This window comes from Podarcis tiliguerta (genome assembly GCF_965153285.1).
Source record: "Podarcis tiliguerta genome assembly, chromosome: 2".
Lineage (NCBI taxonomy): Eukaryota > Metazoa > Chordata > Lepidosauria > Squamata > Lacertidae > Podarcis > Podarcis tiliguerta.
Window position 1 is genome coordinate 39,776,363 of NC_139535.1, and position 21,603 is coordinate 39,797,965.

At 46.3% G+C, this 21,603-nt stretch overlaps 1 protein-coding gene across 1 annotated transcript; it reads left to right on the forward strand.

Annotated features, from left to right (window-relative positions):
• The first annotated feature begins 2,629 nt into the window (after positions 1-2,629).
• MCM2 (minichromosome maintenance complex component 2) lies at positions 2,630-20,563 on the forward strand. The gene is made up of 16 exons (XM_083418472.1): positions 2,630-2,943; positions 3,647-3,834; positions 4,108-4,283; positions 5,672-5,932; positions 6,408-6,627; positions 8,674-8,881; positions 9,840-9,974; positions 10,739-10,930; positions 11,763-11,856; positions 12,374-12,624; positions 13,850-13,976; positions 14,202-14,314; positions 14,626-14,868; positions 16,240-16,422; positions 17,410-17,565; positions 18,500-20,563. The coding sequence occupies exons 1-16, from the start codon at positions 2,938-2,940 to the stop codon at positions 18,608-18,610; spliced, it is 2,664 nt and encodes an 887-aa protein (XP_083274598.1). The 5' UTR covers positions 2,630-2,937; the 3' UTR covers positions 18,611-20,563.
• The last annotated feature ends 1,040 nt before the right edge of the window (positions 20,564-21,603 follow it).

Consider the following 21,603-nt stretch of genomic DNA (forward strand, 5'->3'; position numbering starts at 1 on the left):
AGCCGCAAAACGCCCAACCCGTCACTTCCCCGCGCTCTGCAGCCCGCCCGGATTTATCAGCCTCTTCCAGCCGAAGGGGCGAAGGCGAACAGTTTCGTGCGGGAGAGGAAAAGGCAAATAAACTCTTCGGCCGTCACTTCGCGGGGTAGAATTGTGCGTCGTTCCCTTAGCCTCATGGCCTTCAGCCAATCGCGAGGCGCCTAAGTAAAGAAGCCGTACTCAAAAGCGAAACAAAAGGGCCGAAGGAGCCAATGAGCAAAGCGGAGGGGCGGGGGCAGAGGGCAGGACGCGAAAGGTCTTAAAGGAGCGTATTGCTTGACAGCTAAGCAGCGAGGAGGTGCGAGGTGGGGGGAACCCTTTGAAAGAATTAATATGCATTTGGCAACGTCCGTTCGTAAATAGCACAAAATGCGTGTTTCAAAGGACTCTCGTCTCCTAAAACGATTCACTCTGACCGACCTTTAAACCACTTTGACAATAGGATGACTAATCTGTACTGACAGAGCAATTCTGTGAGTGTTGACTTGGAACTATGTCTTACTTTGTTCATTAAGACTCACTCTCAGGCCAACGTGCATAGGATTTCAGCCGGGGTGATCTTGCATATAAACTCTATAAATGTTATGTACTGTATTGAAGTTCTCACCCTGGCCACCAGGGGTATTGTGTATATAGTTTTCACTCAGGTCCACATAAGTTAATTTAGGCGGGACTCTGGGTTGTTGTTACAATGTTGACAGCGGCTGCCTATAAAAGCAGGCCAGCTGAGCTGTTTGCAGTTCAGTTCAGTTCCAGCTTAAAGAACCACTTGGAGAAATCTCTGTGTCGACTGCTATGTCCACCCACAACTTAATAATACAATATCTGGTACCTTCATAATGCTGGTGTGGGTTTTGCAGTCATGGTTGTTTTGCTTTTTCACCTACTGTGTGGCTTGGCTCACTTGCTTGCGTAGTAGGAAGTATTGCGGGTCACCCTGTACTTTGGACTATATGAGCTGATCAGTAACAAGCTGGCATGCATTGTGAATGATGCTATCCTCTGATGAGTTCCTTAAATGTTACAGTTCTGCAAAGCAAAAAGGCATCGGCCCAAGTTAAACATTTACATAATGCCTTTATTTATTTATTTATTTATTTATTTATTTCATAATTAATCCATAGAGGTGATTGATGGTACAAAAGAGTGGCAGAGAGATACAGGTCAGGGAAGACAGGTCTACTAATGGCTGCGTTCCTAAGTAAACTTGCTTGGCAGTAAGCCTAACTCAAAAGACAGTAAAGTTGACAACTGTCCAATGTGTAATGGGACAGAGAGTTGTAGTGGTGTTGCCATATTAAAGGTCTGATTCTTACCGGTAACTGGCTTCCTTGATGAGATAGTATGTGCTGGAAGTTTTAGTTGGGTATTTAAAGGGTCAGCAATGTCTCAAAGATCCTATAAGGCTTCGTAGACCACTATCAGCACCATAAACTTAGGTACCATATTTTTCGCCCTATAGGACGCACTTTTCCCCCTCCAAAAATGAAGGGGAAATGTGTGTGTGTCCTATGGGGCGAATACAGGTTTTCGCTGAAGCCTGGAGAGCGAGAGGGGTCGGTGCGCACCGACCCCTCTCCCTCTCCAGGCTTCAGGAAGCTCTGCGCAACCCTCGGGAGCCCAGCGCCAAGCCGCGCCGGGCTCCGGAGGGTTGCGCAGAGCTGCCTGCGCTCCCGGGCTCTGGGAAGCCGCACCGGGCTCCCAAAGGTTGTGCAGAGCTGCTTGCATTCCGAGGCCTCGGGCGCTCTTCAGCGCGCCCGAGCTTCGCGCAGCTCTCCACAAGCCTGGGGAGACCAGCGCGGCTCCCTAGGCTTGCGGATAGCAGGCTGTTCTGGGGGCTGGGCTCGGGGGAAGCTCGGGCTTCCCCCGTGCCAGCCCTGTGCCTGGGGGGGGGGATAATTTTTTTTCTTTATTCCCCCCCCAAAAAAGTAGGTGCGTCCTATAGGGCGGTGTGTCCTATGGGGCGAAAAATACGGTATCGAACACATCATGCGTTTAAAGGATTCATCACCGTTTCTGAATCCTGGGAACTAAAGTTTCCCCCTCACAAAGCTGAAGTTCCCAGCACCCTTAACAAACTACAGTTCCCAGGACTCGTGTGCATATGTGCTTTAAGTGTTTGGTGGGCACATGTCATTAGTCTGGGAACTAATTGGCAGCAAATCTTTTGGCAGAGGTGTAACATGTCAGTGAGAACTGTGAGATTCTGCCCCAGCGAGCAGTCAAGGCCCCTGTATTTTGAACTCGCCATAAACAAAGTTCATGAACAGGGTGTTCCCCACATAAACCTCCAACGGATTAAAAAGTGGAAAAGAATGGGACGTCACAGAACGCGCTACTGGCTGCTTCCTCCTTCAATTCGTCATATAGGGCGAATGGAGCTAAGTAGATGGGAAACGAGTTTTTATACCCAGCCGACGAAAAATCTTGATGAGAGAATGCCCCGCATTAACGGAACCATCACCCCAGGCCCAGCATCTCCATTTCCCCCTCCTCCCCCCGGCCCGAACCATGTGTTAGGGAGCACTTAATCTTATTAAAACCAGTTAATTTAATTTTCTGCACATTTCCTCCAAATCAAATCTCACTGAAGGCAATTAAGTCCCCTCCCCCAGCCCAAAATGCACAGCGTCGGGCTGCATGCCTCCTGCCCTCCCTCACTCCCTCCCGAGCAAAAGCTCCACCCAATTTCCTTCGGAGCTGATTAATAAGCGCAGCACGCTCTCCGCTATTCGCTCACTAAGGAGGCGGCGCCACTCTCCTGCATATTCATGAGCTTATTTATTATTCATGAGCTTTCGCGGGCTTTTTGGTCACGTGATTCCATTTCGCGCGGAATTCGGGCTGCATCCGGCGCTGTGAACAGGAAAGGGGGAGCGGTGAAGAAAAGCGGCAGAGATGGCGGTGAGTAGGCGCTGGACTCGGGGGCTGCACACGATTGCATTGCGGGGGGTTGGGCTAGATGACCCTGGGAGTCCCTTCCAACTGATTCTATGGTTCTCCCGGTTGACGCTGATAAGAGTTTCCTTTCCCGCATCTGAGACCTCCCTCGGGCCTTTTGTCTTCCTCCCATTGTGGCCGGCCTGGGGTGCTGCGGAGGAATCTTACTCAAAGAACCACCCATTTGCTTGGGAGGGTGTTTGTAGGCTGACGGCGTCTACATCCCAACTATGTTCTGCGGTGGGGGGGAAGGAAGGAAGTGGACTTTTTGTTCAACGCCAGCCTGCAAAATACCCCGCCTCACCCTACGCACGAGCCCAGCCCTCGCTTGGAAGGGGTGAATCTGTGTCCCGGCTGCACCACTTAAGAATGCAGGGGCAATTTGCGTGTGGAATTAAGTTTCCTTTCAAAATCTATTCCCTGCGTGTAAACAAGTAACCCTGTGCACGCTTAGTGCAAGCCTGCCCTGCTGAACTCTGAAGGGTTTACCTCTGATGAAGCATGTGTATGATTGCACTGCACTTGATCAGGGGAAGGATTCTGCTTCCTGACGTGGGATGGTGTACATACCATATGTTTAAAGCACATCCCTTCATACCCCAAGAACCCAGCTTTTAAGGATATTGTTTATTGTAAATTTTACACTTGGCACCATGTGTTTTCTTAGGATTCCTCAGAGTCCAATGTGGCAACCAGCCCTGCGCACAGCTCTCGTAGGGGAGAAGCCTTCACTTCCAGTCCCGGGAGAGACCTGCCCCCCTTTGAGGATGAATCTGAAGGACTCTTGGGAACAGAGCAGCTCCCTGATGAAGAAGAAGAAGATGGAGAAGAGCTGTTTGGAGAAGGGATGGAAAGGTAGGAGACTCGCTCTCCGGTGGCCAAATCCTCCTGTGAGATTTATCTTCTGTTGTGATACACCTGCAGTTGTTATTCCACGCAAAAATGGCAAATGTCGTACAGTTTGTGCCTATGTGCCTTGCGTTTTTCCTGGGTGGGTGCTGTGCACCAGACTCCTTTAAGAGGAGCTTGTGAACAGGTGCTTGTGTCTGCTGTAAATTTAAGTGAGTCACGCACAGATGAGTCACGCACGCTATGCAGATTGATTAACTGAAGAATGTGCGTGTCTAGGGACTACCGCCCTATTCCAGAGCTTGATCGCTACGTACCTGAAGGCATGGCCACGGATGATGAAGATGTGGAGGAACTGACTGCCAGCCAAAGGGAAGCAGCAGAGAGAGCGATGCGGCAGAGGGACCGTGAGATGGGCCGTGGTCCTGGCCGCATGCACGTTGGTATACTTTATGGTATGTATTTGCAGCTTAATAGCATAAGGAAAGTCCTGCTTGATCAGAGCAAATGCCCGTCTGCTCCAGTTCCCTTTTCTGATAGTGGCCAGCCAGATGCAAGAGCCAATGGCTGCCATTGGTTCCCCAGCAACTGGCATTCAGGAGTAATTGTGCCTAGTAGCTGTTGATACCGTTGGCCTCTATGAACCTGTCTAATCCCCTTTTAAAGTCTTCCAGATGGGTGGCCATCACATTGTTGTATCTTGTGGTGGTGAAGTCTATCATTCCATTGTGTACAGTTTGAATAAGTACTTCCTTTTCTCTGTTGTAAGTCACCCACCGTTCAGTTTGCTCGGATGACCCCAGGTTTTAGCATTATGAGGTAGGGAAGAAAACCATCTATAAAGCTTGTTTCTATTTGCTTGATAGCTTATACCTGTACAATGCATCTTCTGAAGAGCAGCTGGCTGGCACTTCTATTTGTATAAATTTATATATTAAGAATATTTGTAGGTTGCCCTTCGGCAATGCTTTCAAAATGATTTACAGTGACTCAGTTCAAGTGTAATGCAGCAGCAGTAATACCAGAGAAAGGAGCAAAGTGGCTGCAGTGTCTTCTCCTGGAGGCCATGCAATAGTTTGCATTTAGATCTTTCAGATAGGAAACATTTTTAAAATGATCTTTAAAATTCCAAGAAATTGAGCGATAGCAGAGCAATTTTAGGCTGTAATCCAGTGTGCACATAACCTATTGAGTGCACCGAGACTTACTTCCACAACAGGTGGCGCTGTGGTCTAAACCACTGAGCCTCTTGGGCTTGCTGATCGGAAGGTCAGCAGTTCGAATCCCCACAATGAGGTGAACTCCCATTGCTCTGTCCCAGCTTCTGCCAACCTAGCAGTTCGAAATCATGCCAGTGCAAGTAGATAAATAGGTACTGCTGCAGCGGGAAGGTAAACAGTGTTTCCGTGCACTCTGGCACTCATCACGGTCCTCTGTGCACCAGTCGCGCCTTAGTCATGCTGGCCACATGACCCAGAAAACTGTCTGTGGACGAACGCCGGCTCCCTCGGCCTGAAAGCGAGATGAGCGCCGCAACCCCATAATCGCCTTTGACTGGACTTAACCGTCCAGGGGTCCTTTACCTTTACCTTTTTATCTTTTACTTCCATGTGAACATGCATAAGATTGCACTGTTAATATTGTGTGTCTCATTTTGTAAGCATGCAAGGCATGGGTTCTAATCCCAAAACGGGATGTGAGGTCGTTAGGCTTGGAGCTGTATCTTGTCACAGAGATTGGCTCTCCAGAATTGTCTACATTAGCCGGTAGCATCAAAAGCCTTATGTCTGATATGTCCTTTTTAAAAAAGAAAACAAAACTTTTTGCCCTTTGGAAACTCCAGATAGCGATGATGAAGATGAGGACCGTCCTTTGCGGAAGAGGCGCCTGGCTGAGCGAGCAGCTGATGGCGAGGATGAAGATGAAGACATGATTGAGAGCATTGAGAACCTGGAAGACATGAAAGGGCACTCTGTGAGGGAGTGGGTGTCTATGGTAGCGCCTCGGCTTGAGATCTACCACCGCTTCAAGAACTTCCTGAAGACTCATGTGGATGACCATGGCCACAATGTCTTTAAGGAGAGGATCAGTGACATGTGCAAAGGTACAGCTGTGTAGGAATATGGGGAGAGGATGGGGAAGAGCACCCATTTCCTCAATGTTTTCATCAATGACTGAAATCATGTTCAGATGCATCTCCTTTCTGATCTGGTACCCACTGTTTTTTTAATTATCATTCCCAGCATCTTCATCAGTGTAACTGATTAGTGAAGTGACTAACCTATAGGGCTTCTGCAGCTTTAATTTCTAGCCTATGCCATACCTGTATAGATATTATATATTTATAGCTCAGAAGTGATCAGATAACAAGAGGAAGAGCAGAAGGTTACACCTGATATTCAGAACGGTTCATATGCTATTAGATAACATCATATGCAATACATTTATATGTTGTAGAAGAAGATTTGTAAGATCGTAGTACTTATTGTACAAGATATTTAACACTTTTTATGATGGGTTGGGAAAACTGAGCCATCATTTGTCAAAAACCTACTTGTCTTTGTGTTTTTGTGCCAAAGAGAACAGAGAGAGCCTGGTGGTGAATTATGAAGATTTGGCTGCTCGGGAGCACGTCCTCGCCTATTTCCTTCCAGAAGCCCCAGCGGAAATGTTGAAGATCTTTGATGAAGCAGCCAAGGAAGTGGTGCTAGCTATGTACCCCAAATATGACCGGATTGCCAAGGAAATCCACGTCCGCATCTCCCATTTGCCTCTGGTGGAGGAGTTAAGATCACTCAGGTGAGCAATTGGTTTGGTTTGGGTGAGGAGCAGACCTGCTGAGACTTCTGGTGGATAAGCTCCTTAATGGAATATAAATGGCCAGGATGTGCAGACAGCCAGGCTTGCAAACAGCTACTTGCCTCATCCGCTGTGACCACAACAAGTAACCATTTAGTGACAGCATTAGGGTAGAATGTTATTTGAGTGGTAGGGGGAAGCTTAAATCTTCCCTAAGCGGAAGCAAACCTCTCCTTTTCACGTTACTCCTCCAATCTGTAACATATTCCTTTAGAGGATTTACTGTTTTCAGTCAGATTTATGTTGAAATGAATGTTTAGGATTAGAATTGTAATTTCTAATTCTAATCTGAAATCTTGTAATTTCAGATTCTGTGCGTGTTTAAAAAGAAATTGTTTGGATCCAGTGCATTGGACCCAGGCTTTAGAGTAGACCCATTGAAATCAATGGGACTTGAGTTAGATCATCTGATGCCTCACTGATTTCAGTGGGTCTACTCTAATCCTGAGTAAGTCTGAATCCAAACCTACCGTATTTTCCCCCCTATAGGACACACTTTTTCCCCTCCAAAAATGAAGGGAAAATGTGTGTGCGTCCTATGGAGCGAATGCAGGCTTTCGCTGAAGCCTAGAGAGCGAGAGGGGTCAGTCCCCACCGACCCCTCTCGCTCTCCAGGCTTCAGGAAGCTCTGCACAACCCTTGGGAGTCCGGCTTGAAGACGCGCGGGCTCCGAAGGGTTGCGCAGAGCTGCCTGCGCTCCCGGGCGTCGCTCAGCTCTGCGCGACCCTACGGAGCCCGGCGCAAAGCTCTGAAGGGTTGCGCAGAGCTGCCTGTGCTCCCGGGTGTCGCTCAGCTCTGCACGACCCTACGGAGCCCGGTGCGAAGCCGTGCCGGGCTTTGAAGGGTTGCGCAGAGCTGCCTGCATTCCAAAGCCAGGGGTGCGCTGAAGAGCGCGCCAGGGCTTCACGCAGCTCTCCGCATGCCTGGGGAGACGGCACGGCTTCCTAGGCTTGCGGATAGCAGGCTGTTCTGGGGTCGGGGGAAGCTCGGGCTTCCCCCGCGCCAGCCCCGCGTCTGGGGGGGAAATAATTTTTTCCCCTTTATTTCCCCCCCATAAAAACTAGGTGTGTCCTATGGGGTGAAAAATACGGTAAGTGGTACAGAAAACACAAGGACCCCCACCCAAATTTATTATATTTATATAATTATTATATAATTATATTTAAGGAGATTGAGAACCTGTGTAGACCACATGTGGTTGTGCTCCAGTCTTGATTGGGAGATGGAAGTCCCAGCAAAACCTGGAGGGCCTCCGCCGGCTCCTTTCTCCTGTTGTAAGACCTGAATTCTCCTATGCTTTGGAGACCATGAACAACCCTGGAGAACAAATCCCAGCCTAGAGAGTAGGCTACTGGAAGCAGGAAGATTGTGAAAGGAGGGAATTGGGCAGCTGCAATGGAGAAGGGAGTTCATAGCTTTCTGTACACGCAGTGGATCATACCTTTATCTCCCCCTACCTTTGTGTGGCACCTTTGACAGGTGGGAGGGACCACCCACTGGTCAGTTACCTGACATAATGGTGACAGGCGACTGAAACCCGTGCCTCCTAAAAGGCCAAACGTCAGCTGACAGTTGGGCATTTAGGAAATGCTGAGCAAAGGGTCCGTAAGTCCTGTGCTTTGTGCTTGGGAAGAGCGGAGCCCCAAGGCTTGCAAAGTGCCTTGCACGGCGGTTTCCAAACGCCCAGCAACTAGCTGACTGCTGCCTCCTCAGCTCTAGTATCCGCCTGGGATGTTGTAGCTGCAATTCTTTCCTTCTCACTCCTTGGGTGGCAAGACTTCTTGATGGTTGTGGTGTGTGTTTCATTAGGGAGTTGCTATGAATAATCCATTTGTTTTCTTAGAATAATCCATTCTAAGACAGTGAATCTATTTTAATTGCATTTGGATTGCCGTGATAGCCTGGAGACAACTGTGGTTATTTTCCACTTCCCTAAAGTACAGGATCTATCTCCACAGTTATTTATTTATTTGGTTTTTCTCTTAGGCAGCTGCACTTGAACCAGCTGATCCGGACGAGTGGAGTTGTGACGAGCTGCACAGGGGTCCTGCCCCAGCTCAGCCTGGTCAAATACAACTGCACCAAGTGTAGCTTCATCCTAGGGCCTTTCGCACAGTCCCAGAACCAGGAAGTAAAGCCAGGATCCTGCCCAGAGTGTCAGTCTGTGGGTCCCTTTGAAATTAACATGGAAGAGGTAAGTAAGGATTAGGGTGATTTTAGGAGTCTGGCTCCTGCTCTTTTATGTCTTAACATGCATATGTCATATATAGCTGCAACGAATTAACCCAGAGCTCAGCTCTTTCTTCTTTGCTTGGACGTATTTAAGAAGGGACTGATAAGCCATAATATTCCATTTGACCTAGCCCAGCATACCCAGACTGCACTGCTGCAAGCAACCCTATCCATCACCTTCCCAAAGAGTGGTGGACTCGTAATCTGGTGAACTGGGTTTGCTTCCCCGCTCCTCCACATGCAGCTGCTGGGTGACCTTGGGCCAGTCACACTTCTCTGAAGTCTCTCAACCCCACTCACCTCACAGAGTTGGTTGTGGGGGGGGGGAGGAAGGGAAAGGAGATTGTTAGCCGCTTTGAGACTCATTAGGGTAGTGATAAAGCGGGATATCAAATCCAAACTTCTTCTTCTTCAGTGGCTTCAGCAGGGAATCTGGCATGTGGTGGCACCTTGAAGGGTGGTGCTTTTGTTTAAAGTCAATAGAACTTTGTATAATGGTGGTTTGGGGAGTGATAGTCTGCCTTGTGTGGACACTTCACAATGCAGTAGATACAAGACATTCTCTGTCTTTTTGCAGCTGCATACTGACATGGCTACTCTCCTGGAGGCTTCTTGTGTGGGTGTAAGGGCAAGGGGCCTGTCCTTGCATGAAAGCATAGAATGTCAGACTAGTCCTCATAAATTCAGTGCTGATACATAGAAAACATTTGTACCATTCCCTTCCCTATAGAGCCAGGCCTTACAAGGCTTTGGGCTTGCAAACGTAACGGAAAAATGATCTAGAGAGACCTGTTTGCAGTGCCTCTTTTGATATTGTGGCTTCCTTCTTTCCATTCTGGAATGTTGGTTGGTGTGTGTCCGTGTCCTTGTCCTTTTTGTTGCCTTTGACCTGCTGGCTGATTAATATTGTTTCCCCACAGACGGTCTACCAGAACTACCAGCGCATCAAAATCCAGGAGAGCCCAGGGAAGGTGGCAGCGGGCAGGCTCCCTCGCTCCAAGGATGCCATCTTGCTTGCCGACCTAGTTGACAGCTGCAAGCCAGGAGATGAGATTGTGAGTACGATGCCAGAGGAAGGAGAGGGAGAAGCCCAGAGAGACTGTGGCACTCACAAAATCATTTTTAAAATGGTCTTGTGTATAGAATTTGAGAAGGGGGTGCTTGTCATCTTGATTAAAATTGTACTGTGTGTATGAAGCATGCGCCTTAAATCTGTCAGAATGCTAACTCAAGGCTTCTTAAGCCCCCCGCCCCCCTGGTGGTTTTGTACATTATACTCAATAGCAGAAAATAAAAACTTGGGTCATTTCCATATTTTTGCAGATACTTTTTTTATCTGCATGATGACACACGCACCTGTCTAGGCTTGTAGGCTGCCAACTCAGGTTTACATCTAGATTCCTTGGAAATTAAGACTCTTGGCATGCTGTGCAGAACTTCAAAGAAGCGAAGGCGCTGTTGTCAGCAGAATAGTTTAAAGTAAAACAGATGAAGATGGGGTTTTTCCAGGTAGAAGTTGCAGATGTTGTGTTAATATGTCATATGCATCACATCTATTAAACAGAACAATAGTATCCACGCCACTCTGAGGAAACTTCTTCAGACACTTAACTATGCTTCGAACAGCATCAAATAGAGTTAGCAACTTGTTTCTAGAGCAGCTCAGTCACGCATATGTCACCAGGATGCCAAAATGCATCTATCTACTCAGCTTGGCTTTTCATCATCTTCAGTGGCTCCTTCAGTTGCAGGGATTTGTCTTGGTACCAGTGACTAAAGAATCTCTCTCCGCACCCCACCCCACCCCTTTGCCTTTCAGGAGCTAACTGGAATATACCATAATAATTATGACGGATCTTTGAACACTGCCAATGGGTTTCCTGTCTTTGCGACAGTGATCATGGCTAATCACATTGCCAAGAAGGATAATAAGGTGGCTGTTGGGGAGCTGACAGATGAGGACATGAAGGTCATCGTAGGCCTGTCTAAGGATGAGCAGATTGGAGAGAAAGTGAGTTTGGAACCCAAATTCGCCTTGGGGTTTTTTGTTTCCCACTTGAGGACAGGGAATGGGTTAACCAGTCAGAACCTGCATGGCATGTAGAAGATTCCAGTGGGTTGCACTCTCCCCAAATATTTTCTGTCACCCCATTTATTCCTCCAGCGTTTAGCTACGGTGTGTTTGTATTTCATGTGTGTGTAGGAGAATTATCGCTCCCCTAGTAGCAGGCTTTACCACCCCTTCACTTCCATAGTCTAGCTATCCATCCAAAGGCAAGTAGCTTTTTGATTCCAAGAACAGAAAGGCCCACAGGCTTCAAGTTAAAAAAATAAATAAATTCCCTGCTACAGAACTCTTTTGGAGCGGCCACTGTGGTTCTCCAAAAAAACTTTTACACAAAATCAAAAGGTATGCTCACAATGTGGAGTTATAAAGTGCTGAGTGTTACCTGGGTCCCCTAACCCTTTCTAAATTAGCACATATAAATATGCACATTTGTCTATTTTATATCCCACCTTTCCTCCAAGGATCTCAAGGTAGTGCGCATGGTTCTCCTCTTCTCTATTTTATGTGCGCAACAGCCCTGTGAGATAGGTTGGACTGAGACTGTGATCCATTGAGCTTGCTGACTGAGTGTCTCAAACCGTAGCACCACACATGCAGTCATGCACACCGTTGTTTTCTCTTACCGCTGCATATGGCTGATCTTGCTATGTAAGTGGAACAAGGGCTGCACCTCTAGAGCCTTTAAGCAGCTTTCCATTGTAACATGGCTGCTTCCCTTGCTACCTCTTTGCTATCCAAGATGACGTCCTGAAAACAGCTGCTGCTTTCCTTGCAGATCTTTGCCAGCATTGCTCCTTCTATCTATGGACACGAAGACATCAAAAGGGGCCTGGCTCTAGCCCTGTTTGGAGGAGAACCCAAAAATCCAGGTAGGTCAAAGAGCTTGTTACCCAAAGAAGCTGTCTGATCAACATTGCCTTAACAGCTGCAGAGGTTATCTCTATAGTGCTACAAGGAAATTACACCGGAGAGGTGTGACTTGACAGTTTTGAAAGGCGACTCTTAATTTTCAGTGCAGTTCACTCATCTCGTTGCAATCAGAAGAAATTGGTTAGTCTCCACTTTGAACGTTTTGCAGAAGACCTTTCTGCCCAAAATGTTTGCAATATATGGCATGATTCTAAAGTTCCCAGAACTTAATTAGGAATTCTGTCCATTGTCCAGTTACCTGGTGGCATGATTTTTCTTTCCAGGTGTCTGTCCTTTCCAGTTTTATGGCCCTTGTGAAAGGATACCAGCATAGCACACCATTCTGCATTGTTTCATCTTTTTATTGTTGAAATACCTCCTTCAGTATTACATTGTTCCTCTAGAGGGCAGCACTTGAGTTCCACATTTTAGTGTACAGCACTGTACGTTTTTTGTGTGTGTTGTTAAACGCTTTAGGAGGGAAACATAAGGTCCGTGGTGACATCAACGTCTTGCTTTGCGGAGATCCTGGAACGGCCAAGTCTCAGTTCCTCAAATATGTGGAGAAAGCGTCCAGCCGAGCGATCTTCACCACTGGCCAGGGAGCTTCCGCTGTCGGTCTGACTGCTTACGTCCAGAGGCACCCCGTGAGCAAGGAGTGGACCCTCGAGGCAGGAGCCCTTGTGCTGGCAGACAGGGGGGTTTGCTTGATAGATGAATTTGACAAGGTGAGTGTTGATTTGGGCACCAGGACCAAGGTAGATTTTGAATAAAGCTGCTTGGGCTGTGCAAGCCCTGTGAACCTGCCCATGTAGGTCAAGGCTTCAGACTCGGATCTTTGACCTGGAAGCAAAGGAGACACCATTCCTGCAAAGCATTTAGCTTATTTGTTTGTTTTTATTTTGCAAGGTTCATATGCTGCTTGATTGTAGTAAAACCTCAAAGTGGTTTCCAAAAAAAAGAAAAAAGAATAAAACAATAAAATTAGCAGTAAACACCAGCCATTTAAAACACCAACTATTCCCCCACAATCCCCCCCCCAAAAAAATTAAAATCGTATAAGCAATGGATTACTGAAAGATTTAATGGTAGCGGAGTTTAGATAATTAAAAGGAGCTAATTAAAAGGAGTAAAAAAACAAACATCAGGAAAGCGGTTGAAAGTCAAGAATAAACTTTGTATGTTAAAAAAGTTGTATATTATGATAAATGCTTTGAAATAATGTTGGAGACTTAATAAAAATGCTAGATAGATAGATAGATAGATAGATAGATAGATAGATAGATGAAAATCAACAATAAGCTGAAAAACCACATTGAAACACATATCAGCATTTGACATGTCTGGATAGCCTTGCCTAAACAAAAATGTTTTTAGCAGGTGCCAAAAAGAGTACGGTGAAAGTGCCACCCTGTTGTCAATAGGCAGGGAGTTCCAAAGGGTGGGTGCTGTCAGTTTCTTATTATGTGGTACCTGTAACAGTGCCAGTTCCGCAGATTGAAGCAGTCAGTGGGCATATATGGGGTAAGGGTAGGGTGGATTTTTAAAAGATGAACAATAAGTAAAATATAAACAGGTAGCACTAGCTCTTGAATTCATGACTCTCTGGGAAAATGCTTCTCTCGAGAAGTTGGGAAGAGAATATAGTGCAATGGCCGGGCACATGGAAGGTGCTAGGTACAGACCCTGGACCTCTCCAAGTTGTTTTTTTTTAATGTAGCAGTTGAAAGGAAAGGCCTTCTGCCTGAGACTCTGGAGAGCCACCAATAATCAGAGTATGGTGCTCAATGAACAGATAGTCTGGTCTGCTATGGGGTTTTCTGTCCTAGAAAATTCCTAAATAGGTAAATAGCTAAACATAGTTGCTTGGAGGCTTCTGGTGATGTCGCTCTTTATTGTAAGTATTCAGGGGCTGAGTTGCTTTGATAGGTGAATGCCTTTGTCTTTCTTCAGATGACTGATCAGGACAGGACCAGCATCCATGAAGCCATGGAGCAGCAGAGCATCTCTATCTCCAAGGCTGGCATTGTCACATCTCTGCAAGCTCGCTGCACCATCATTGCTGCTGCCAACCCCATAGGTATGAGTCAGGGGTGTAGGAAGCTGTTGCTATTCCACAGTTGCTCAAAAAGACGCACACTGTTGGCTTTACAGCTGCCTTGTGCTTTGGATGTTCTATGTGTTTGTAGGTCTGGCGAGGGGGAAAGGACTGTAATCAGGGGTGCAAAGATGAATCGGTACCAGGAAAGGGGGAAAGCACTGGTCTTTGGGTTCAGCAGCTCTAAGCCGCTATCTTTCCTTCTAGGTGGGCGCTATGACCCTTCCTTGACTTTCTCAGAAAACGTGGATCTGACTGAGCCCATCATATCTCGGTTTGATATCCTCTGTGTGGTCAGGGACACAGTGGATCCTGTTCAGGTATGAGGCTTTGCAAGTTCTTTATGACCTGAGCAAGGCTTGAGGACTGATTCGCCAAGGGGCTACCAATTGGCATAATTTTATGAAGGAGCAGTGATAAATTCTGCATCCTAGCAGCCTTGTCCACTTGAGGACACTTTGGATGAACGCAGCTGCTTAGTAACACGGTCCAGCTCTTGCATATCTTCAACCCAGGGTTGCCCTTTCTCTTTCCCTCTACGTTGCAAGTTGCTTGGTGTAGGTTTTTATCTTTTGGGACTTCTAAAAGACGGGATTTCATTGCCTGTTCCCCCTTCAATGACTTGTTGCAGGACGAGATGCTGGCTCGGTTTGTTGTCGGCAGTCACATCAAACATCACCCCAACAGCAAGGACATTGCGAACGGAGACTCCCAAGAGATTGTCCTCCCAAATACTTACGGCGTAGATCCCATTCCACAGGAGATCTTGAAGAAGTACATTATTTATGCAAAGGAAAAAGTCCACCCAAAGCTCAACCAGATGGACCAGGACAAAGTTGCCAGGATGTACAGTGAACTCAGGAAAGAATCCATGGTAAGCAGACGTGGCAGGACGTAAGGAGATAACACAGGGCAGAGGCGCCTCCATGCCTTGCTCTGCTACCTAAAGATACAGGAAACTGAATTGTTGGGCCTTGTGCAGATGATACCCCTCTCACCTGACAAGTGAAGCAGCTCCAAGGCAGCCCTGGAGCTCCTGTGTCTTTTTAGAAGAGTTTTATCTGCTAAATCATCCAGCTAGGAAGTTGCTCGTCTTCTGCGCATTGCAGTTTGTCTGCCAGCAGATGGTGCACTCTATCTAGTTGTTGGTAGCATTGAACTAAGGCAGTGTCCACAAAACCCACCTAGGGGGTCTGCGGCTCCATTCACATAACAGAAAACTACCATAGAAATAGCCCCCCCCCCCAAAAAAAAGCCAACAGCAACAGAGGCTCTGTAGGACAATTGGGAAGCACTGAACTGAGGTGTGCTGGAGGAATTCGTTCGCTCCATGTTTTTAATCAAAGTCCTGTTCCCAGAGGATCTTCATAGAATGGGGTGTTACGGCTCAGTCAACACTTTGCCAGCTTTTTTTCTTCTGTCAGCTTACAGTTTTGCACAGCGATCAAAGGGCTGGCTGCTTCTCAAGTTGAAATGTCTCCCTGCCCGCCTTGCAGGTGACAGCAGCTTCAAGCAGCTAGGAAGCCTGATACGATTTCTGCTGAGGCCTTCCAAGTGGGGCCTCAAGTGATGGCTAATTGTCCTCCCAGGATCTCTTCCCCTTCCATCTCTTAAGTGGGATTTCCTGCAATTGGCCATCTGTTTTGAAAAACAGGGAGAACAGTGCATTACTGGCCCCAGGGTCACTTCTGGGCCACATTTGACACACCTGTGTGTCAAGACCATTGGCCTTCTCTACTCGCTTGGCACTGCTGTCACTTGTGAGGGAAAAATTATTTTTTGAACTGAAAAGTTGTGTGTGTGAAGTTTAATTTCACTAAAGTTTATCTAAATCTACAGCACGTGAATAATATTTTTGAGCACACAGCTCAAGGGCAGCTTGAAAGGCAGCCCTCTGGTTATCTCATAAAACAGTTAGTATTACTGGTTTTATTTCTGTTTTTGTGTGTGTGCGGGTTTAAAAAAAAATCTCAAACTGAGGGACTGAATGGACAAGAGTGATGTGGAACACGCTTGCTTTGAACCAAGCTTTAGTCCTCCTTATTCATTATATTTCTGCTAATCTCCCTGTGCTCTTTATATGTCTTTCACTGTGTTTTAACTGAGTTTGTCCAGCTTCTACAATATATACTACTTCACAGCAGGCAAAAGGGGCTTACAAACTGATACGTTGCCGACATACATAGGCAGCAAGGTCAGAAGCAAGCTCTTCGCAAGTTGGGACGCTCCTTCTCTCTCCCTGCAGGCGACAGGAAGCATCCCCATCACCGTGCGTCACATTGAGTCCATGATCCGGATGGCCGAGGCCCACGCCCGCATGCACCTGCGGGACTACGTAGTGGAGGACGATGTCAACATGGCCATCCGCGTGATGCTGGAGAGCTTCATTGACACGCAGAAATTTAGTGTCATGAGGAGCATGCGGAAGGTATGTGAGGCTGCGCTTGTGGGCTGCGTAGATGGGAGGTCCTCCTTTCCTTTTTAAAGGAATATGGGGTCAACAACTGACAGCTCCAGAACTTCAGTGTAATTGAGATACAGGGCTAGACCCAAACAGTGGCTCACTTCTTTGTACATGTTTATATTGGCCTCATTGGACCTACTAACTAGGCAGACTGAAAACAGCTAGGTGTGGTTAGACTAAAGACCCTCGTTATTTTTCTTGAGAAGTCACAGCCCCTAGAGCAGATGTACTGATTCCCTGTGTCAGTAGCCTGAGCCTATGAAACAAAAGAACAAGAGATCCCATGCTAGTGACTTTCTCCTTTCACTCTCCTTTGCAGTAGGATATATATATATATGCAGTGGTATCTCTAGTTGCGTGCACCTCTGGATATGTATTCTTCAGGTTATGCACGCGGCAAACCCGGAAGTATTTTTCCAGGTTTCTGCGCATGCGCAGAACAGGCACCTCCAATTGCGAAAACCTTGGGATCTGACTGGAGCTCAGGAACGGATCCTGTCTGCAACCGGAGGTACCACTGTAGATCCCTTTACGTTGCTTTCTCTTGGTAGCACCAGGGGATAGGACAAGTCAAATGACTTAACAGCAGCAGAGTGTTAATGTCGCAACTGGTGGATATAGGAGGATATTCCAGAATGGCGGAAAATAGGTGGGCTAAGTGCAGCATAATGTGGAACCCTTTTGATTAGTGGCAGGGTTTTCAGGGTGGGTGGGAGGTTCAGCTGATGTCAGCGGTTCTCCCCTTAAAAACTCAGTAGCCAGCCTTCTCCAAAAAGTCCAGCATTTTCTTCCTCAGAAAGCCTGTTCTGAGGTATTTTTCTGTGGTCAGTGGGTGATTCCTTTACTTAAAATGTCTTCATCACTGGAATGTACCCCCCCCACACACTCCTTTCAATCTGTGTGATGGTCTTGATGACTCTCCCAACCTTGCTTCCTGTTTTTCCTGCACAGACGTTCTCCAGGTACCTCGCCTTCAGGCGAGATAACAACGAGCTCTTGCTGTTCATTTTGAAGCAGTTGGTGGCGGAACAGACAATGTACCAGAGGAATCGCTACGGGGCTCAGCAAGACACCATTGAGGTGCCGGAGAAAGATTTAGTTGATAAGGTATGTGGGTGACTTTCCCCCAACGTACTTGCTGTTCTTGGGAGCCTAAATACCCTTCTGTGTTTCCTTTCTAAGCTTTGGGCAAATGGGCAGTGAGCATCAATTGTTGCAAGGGGGAAGTATAATACAGTAGCACCAGGCAAGCCTTTGGGCTTCAGCCTCTGCAACAACTTCTCTGGACATTGCACACATGTCTTGAAGCTTTAATGCAGGGGATGGTGAAGTTGTGACCCTTTAAGGTGTTTCTGAACGACGGTTCCCACCAGCCGCAGTTAGGTGTTGCCCAGTGGTCAGAGAAGTTGCAATCTAGCTATCCTTGGGGAAAGGGCCTCAATGCATAGAGATAAAGATCAAGGAAACTATAGAGGTGTCACGTTCATTTTAGTAGCATTAAATCCTCGTGGATAAAATGTCCATCTAGTCTGCCAGGTGTTCCTGTGAGAGTGGAGCTAAAAGTCTGCACCCTTTCAAGTACAGCTGTAGCGATCATGGAAACAGATTTAATGTGAAGCAGAGTCTTAGTGGCTACCAGCCTGGTGGGCTGTGTGCTCCCTCCACTGCGGGAGACAGCAGTGCTTCTGAATGGCTGTTGCTTGAAACCACAGGAGGGGAGAACGCTGTTGCACTCAGGTCCTGCTTGCAGGCTTCCCATAGGCATTTGGTTGGCCACTGTGAGAACAGGAGGCTGGTCTAGATTGGCCTTTGGCTTGATCCAGCAGAGCTGCTCTTCAAAGATGAGGCAAATACAGTTATTGTGTCCTTAACTGTTCAGTCATCTCCGTTTCTGTTCTCCTGGTTGGTTGGTTGTTTGCTAGACAGATATGCATTCATGATGAATCTGTTCTTGATTAAACTCTTTGGAGCTTGTGGAAAAGTCTGGCAAACACGTCTCTTTATATTATTCTCCTCTCTCTTCCCCCCACCCTCCTCCCAGGCTCGTCAGATCAACATCCACAACCTTTCTGCCTTCTACGACAGTGAATTGTTCAAGATGAACAGGTTCAGCCGCGACGTGAAGCGGAAACTGATTGTGCAGGCAATCTGAGGCCAGCAAATTCCTGAGTGGCTCCGGATAATAAGAATTTAGAACTGTGCTTCCTCCAGTGGTGCAGTGGTACACAGGCTGTTGCAAAGCAGTATCACAGGGAAGATCTGGATTGTCTGCTACGAAGGGCTTGTGCGTAGAATAGAATGGAGCCAAATACTCAAACTCCTGAGCTTAATTGTAGCTGAGCTTGCTGGATGAAATGTTGCAGGAATGGTTTCCTGCTGCCCCCTAAGTTTTTGAAATTTGACTCCACTTGGGCAGGTTTTTCTTCAAATTACCTTCCTAGATTGATTAAACTTTATCGGCTAGGGGTTGGGCACCCAGTGACCAGGCACTGTTGAATTCTAGCTCCCATAGTCCCTGACCATTAGCTGTGTTATCAGGGACTGATGGGAATTGGAAGGCTACATTGGGAGAGCCACAGGCTAGCCAACCTGGTTGCAAGGTTCTGCCCTTCTGTAACTTAGGCTATCCAAACAAGCAGTCCAAAGCTGAGCGCACAAGCTTTTCACACCTTGAAGAAATGTGTTGTTTCTGCACATGAAGATGGCTCATTAATCTTCTACAAGGTAGTGGTGTGTAGACCCCTCTTCAGACACATGAAAACAAACAGGCAAAGCATTTTCCCTCTTGATTTGAACGTATAGATATGTTCATAAGTCTGTCATTGAATTAACAGTTCCTGTTCTATTGTATGTATGAAAAGCTCGAGTGGTGTGTTCAGAGACAGATTTAAACTAGAACTTCTCTTCAGACTACAGTGTATCTTGAAGTTCTTCTTTCCTATTTTGTAAGGCTGCTATGCACCTGTCTAGCAGGAGGCAGGTTTTGTGAAGCTTGTTTTGAAATGGAAAATAAAAGGTTTTTGCTTCTGTAAGAGAATATTAAATTCCTAAGTCCTTGTGCATCAACTGCATGTGCTGCTCTTCATGGAATGAGAGAATTTGCAAGTCTTTTGCCGCCTGAGCTTTCTGGCAAATTGTTTGTCTGCCCACTCAGCCTGCCTGTGGCAAGCTTAGAGACCCTTATTGTCTCATCAAAGACTGAATTGGAGACATTTAAGCTAGACAGAGCTGCACCTCCTTCATAGTCATTGACTAGTGGCAAAAAACAAACCAACTCAACAACCACCACTTCACAGCTGGCTGACTTGCTCCCTATTACATTTTCAACACTATGTAATTTGGACTTCTTTATTTAACGCCATGAGTGTTTTTCTGGGTGTCTCATTGCATTACGTAAAGATGTTTCGGAGCCAGTTTTATATCTGTTTTTGGCTGGAGGTTGCTCCTCTTCTTCCTTAGGTCAGCTCATAGACAGTAAGTGCCTTTTAGTGTTCTCTTCCACCATATTTTTAGTGCACCGAATGAAAATGTTAAAGAGCAGAGCACTAGTCCGTGAAAATTCAAACCTAGGCCTCTTCCAGAAGCAAATATACTTCTAGAAGAATAACAGGGATGTGCTATAAGCCAATTTTTCAGTGCCTGACTTTTACATACTCTAAGCTTTTTTAAGACAGGATGAATAATCTAAATACATTGATGGCTGTGGGGCTTCTGTACCATACTTCGTTCTGGCAATACTGATAGTAACTAGAGCTTAGACTCAAATGTTCATGGAAATGCAGCCAGCTCTTCCATCGCCACTTCCCACTTAGTGGACATGTTGCTTTGTCTGGTCTCCTCTGCCATGAGCCAGCCCCCTTCCTTCCTTGCCAACCTTTGTGCCTTAATGTCTATTTGTAATGTTTCCTGATTCTCCAGAGGTTAATTTGTTCTCTTCTGCAAGTTTGCCAGTCCACAGTTACTCCTTTATTTGTATCCTGTATATTTTACTCCGCAAACTCCCTGGCCAGAGATTGTTTATATTCTAGTCAGGATCTTCTGTTCCCTCACTGACCTTATTGAGATTTGGTTTGATGATAGAATAAAGTTTTATATGCACAAATGAGCAGGAGCTTTTGAGATGGCTGCTTGAAATATTGTCTTGTATATTCTTCAATATGGCCACTGTAAAAAAAAAAGTTCTAAACATAATTATACAAGATCCCCGCTGCCTATACAGGATCTAGTACCCTGTTTATTCTGAATGTGTTTAATATTGAAGGGCAAGAGAACCACCATTATCTTCTGGAGTACTTGGCATGGCAAGTTGCCTTGCCCATGCTGATTAAATATTTAATGATAGAATATCTGCTCTATGCTTCAATAGGCAAATGCTTTCTCTGGAAAGAATGGAAGCACAGTCCTGGATATCAGCGATCATCTCTACACTAAAGCTCGCTTTTGGCTTACTGATGCTGACTAAAAAGAAAATACTTAGCATGTTTGCTGGAAGCCTTGCATTCTCTCTCTTCTGTGCCCCCCTCCCCTTCTTGGTTATATATAAATATAGTGCTATATAAATCGGTCGTGGTGGTTAAACCTTTGATCTGCTATCTTAAGGTTTTGATGATTTTATTGCACTGATTTGTCATTTTTCTTGTACACAATCCAAAGGGATTCACAAAATAGTTAAAACCAAAATACCATAAAAACTCCTTTCTGCTTATAAAAGCCAGGTCTAGCATACCCCACACATTGAAGAGACCACAAATACCTAAAATCTTCCACATTAGGGGCCAGATGGAATTCTGGGTAAAGAGCCCCCTCCCCTCCTGCAGTCTCCAGCAACTGGCTTTCAGAAGCAGAGTTTCCTCTGCCTATGGGGGCAAAGCCAAGCCATTCCCCAACATACTTTTTTCTCTAAACTAAAAAGATCCCAAATGCCACAACCTTTCCCCACAGGGGAGCTGCTCCATCTTGCCCAGCCAATCTTTCAAAGAGAGTAAAGCTTGAGATATCCTCTCCCCCCCCCCTCTTTTTTTCAACTTCAAATTATAAGCTAGACACAGTAATCATGTAAGATGCCAGCTCTTTTTTTAAAAAATAATATTTTATTAAAATTTTCAGAATGTAATACAAAGAAAAAAGAAAAAAGAATAAAGAAAA

Coding starts and splice junctions, on each gene's coding strand:
- MCM2 (XM_083418472.1), top strand. Junction 11,857..12,373: donor AGGAGAACCCAAAAATCCAG/GTAGGTCAAAGA, acceptor TAAACGCTTTAG/GAGGGAAACATAAGGTCCGT. Junction 12,625..13,849: donor TGATAGATGAATTTGACAAG/GTGAGTGTTGAT, acceptor GTCTTTCTTCAG/ATGACTGATCAGGACAGGAC.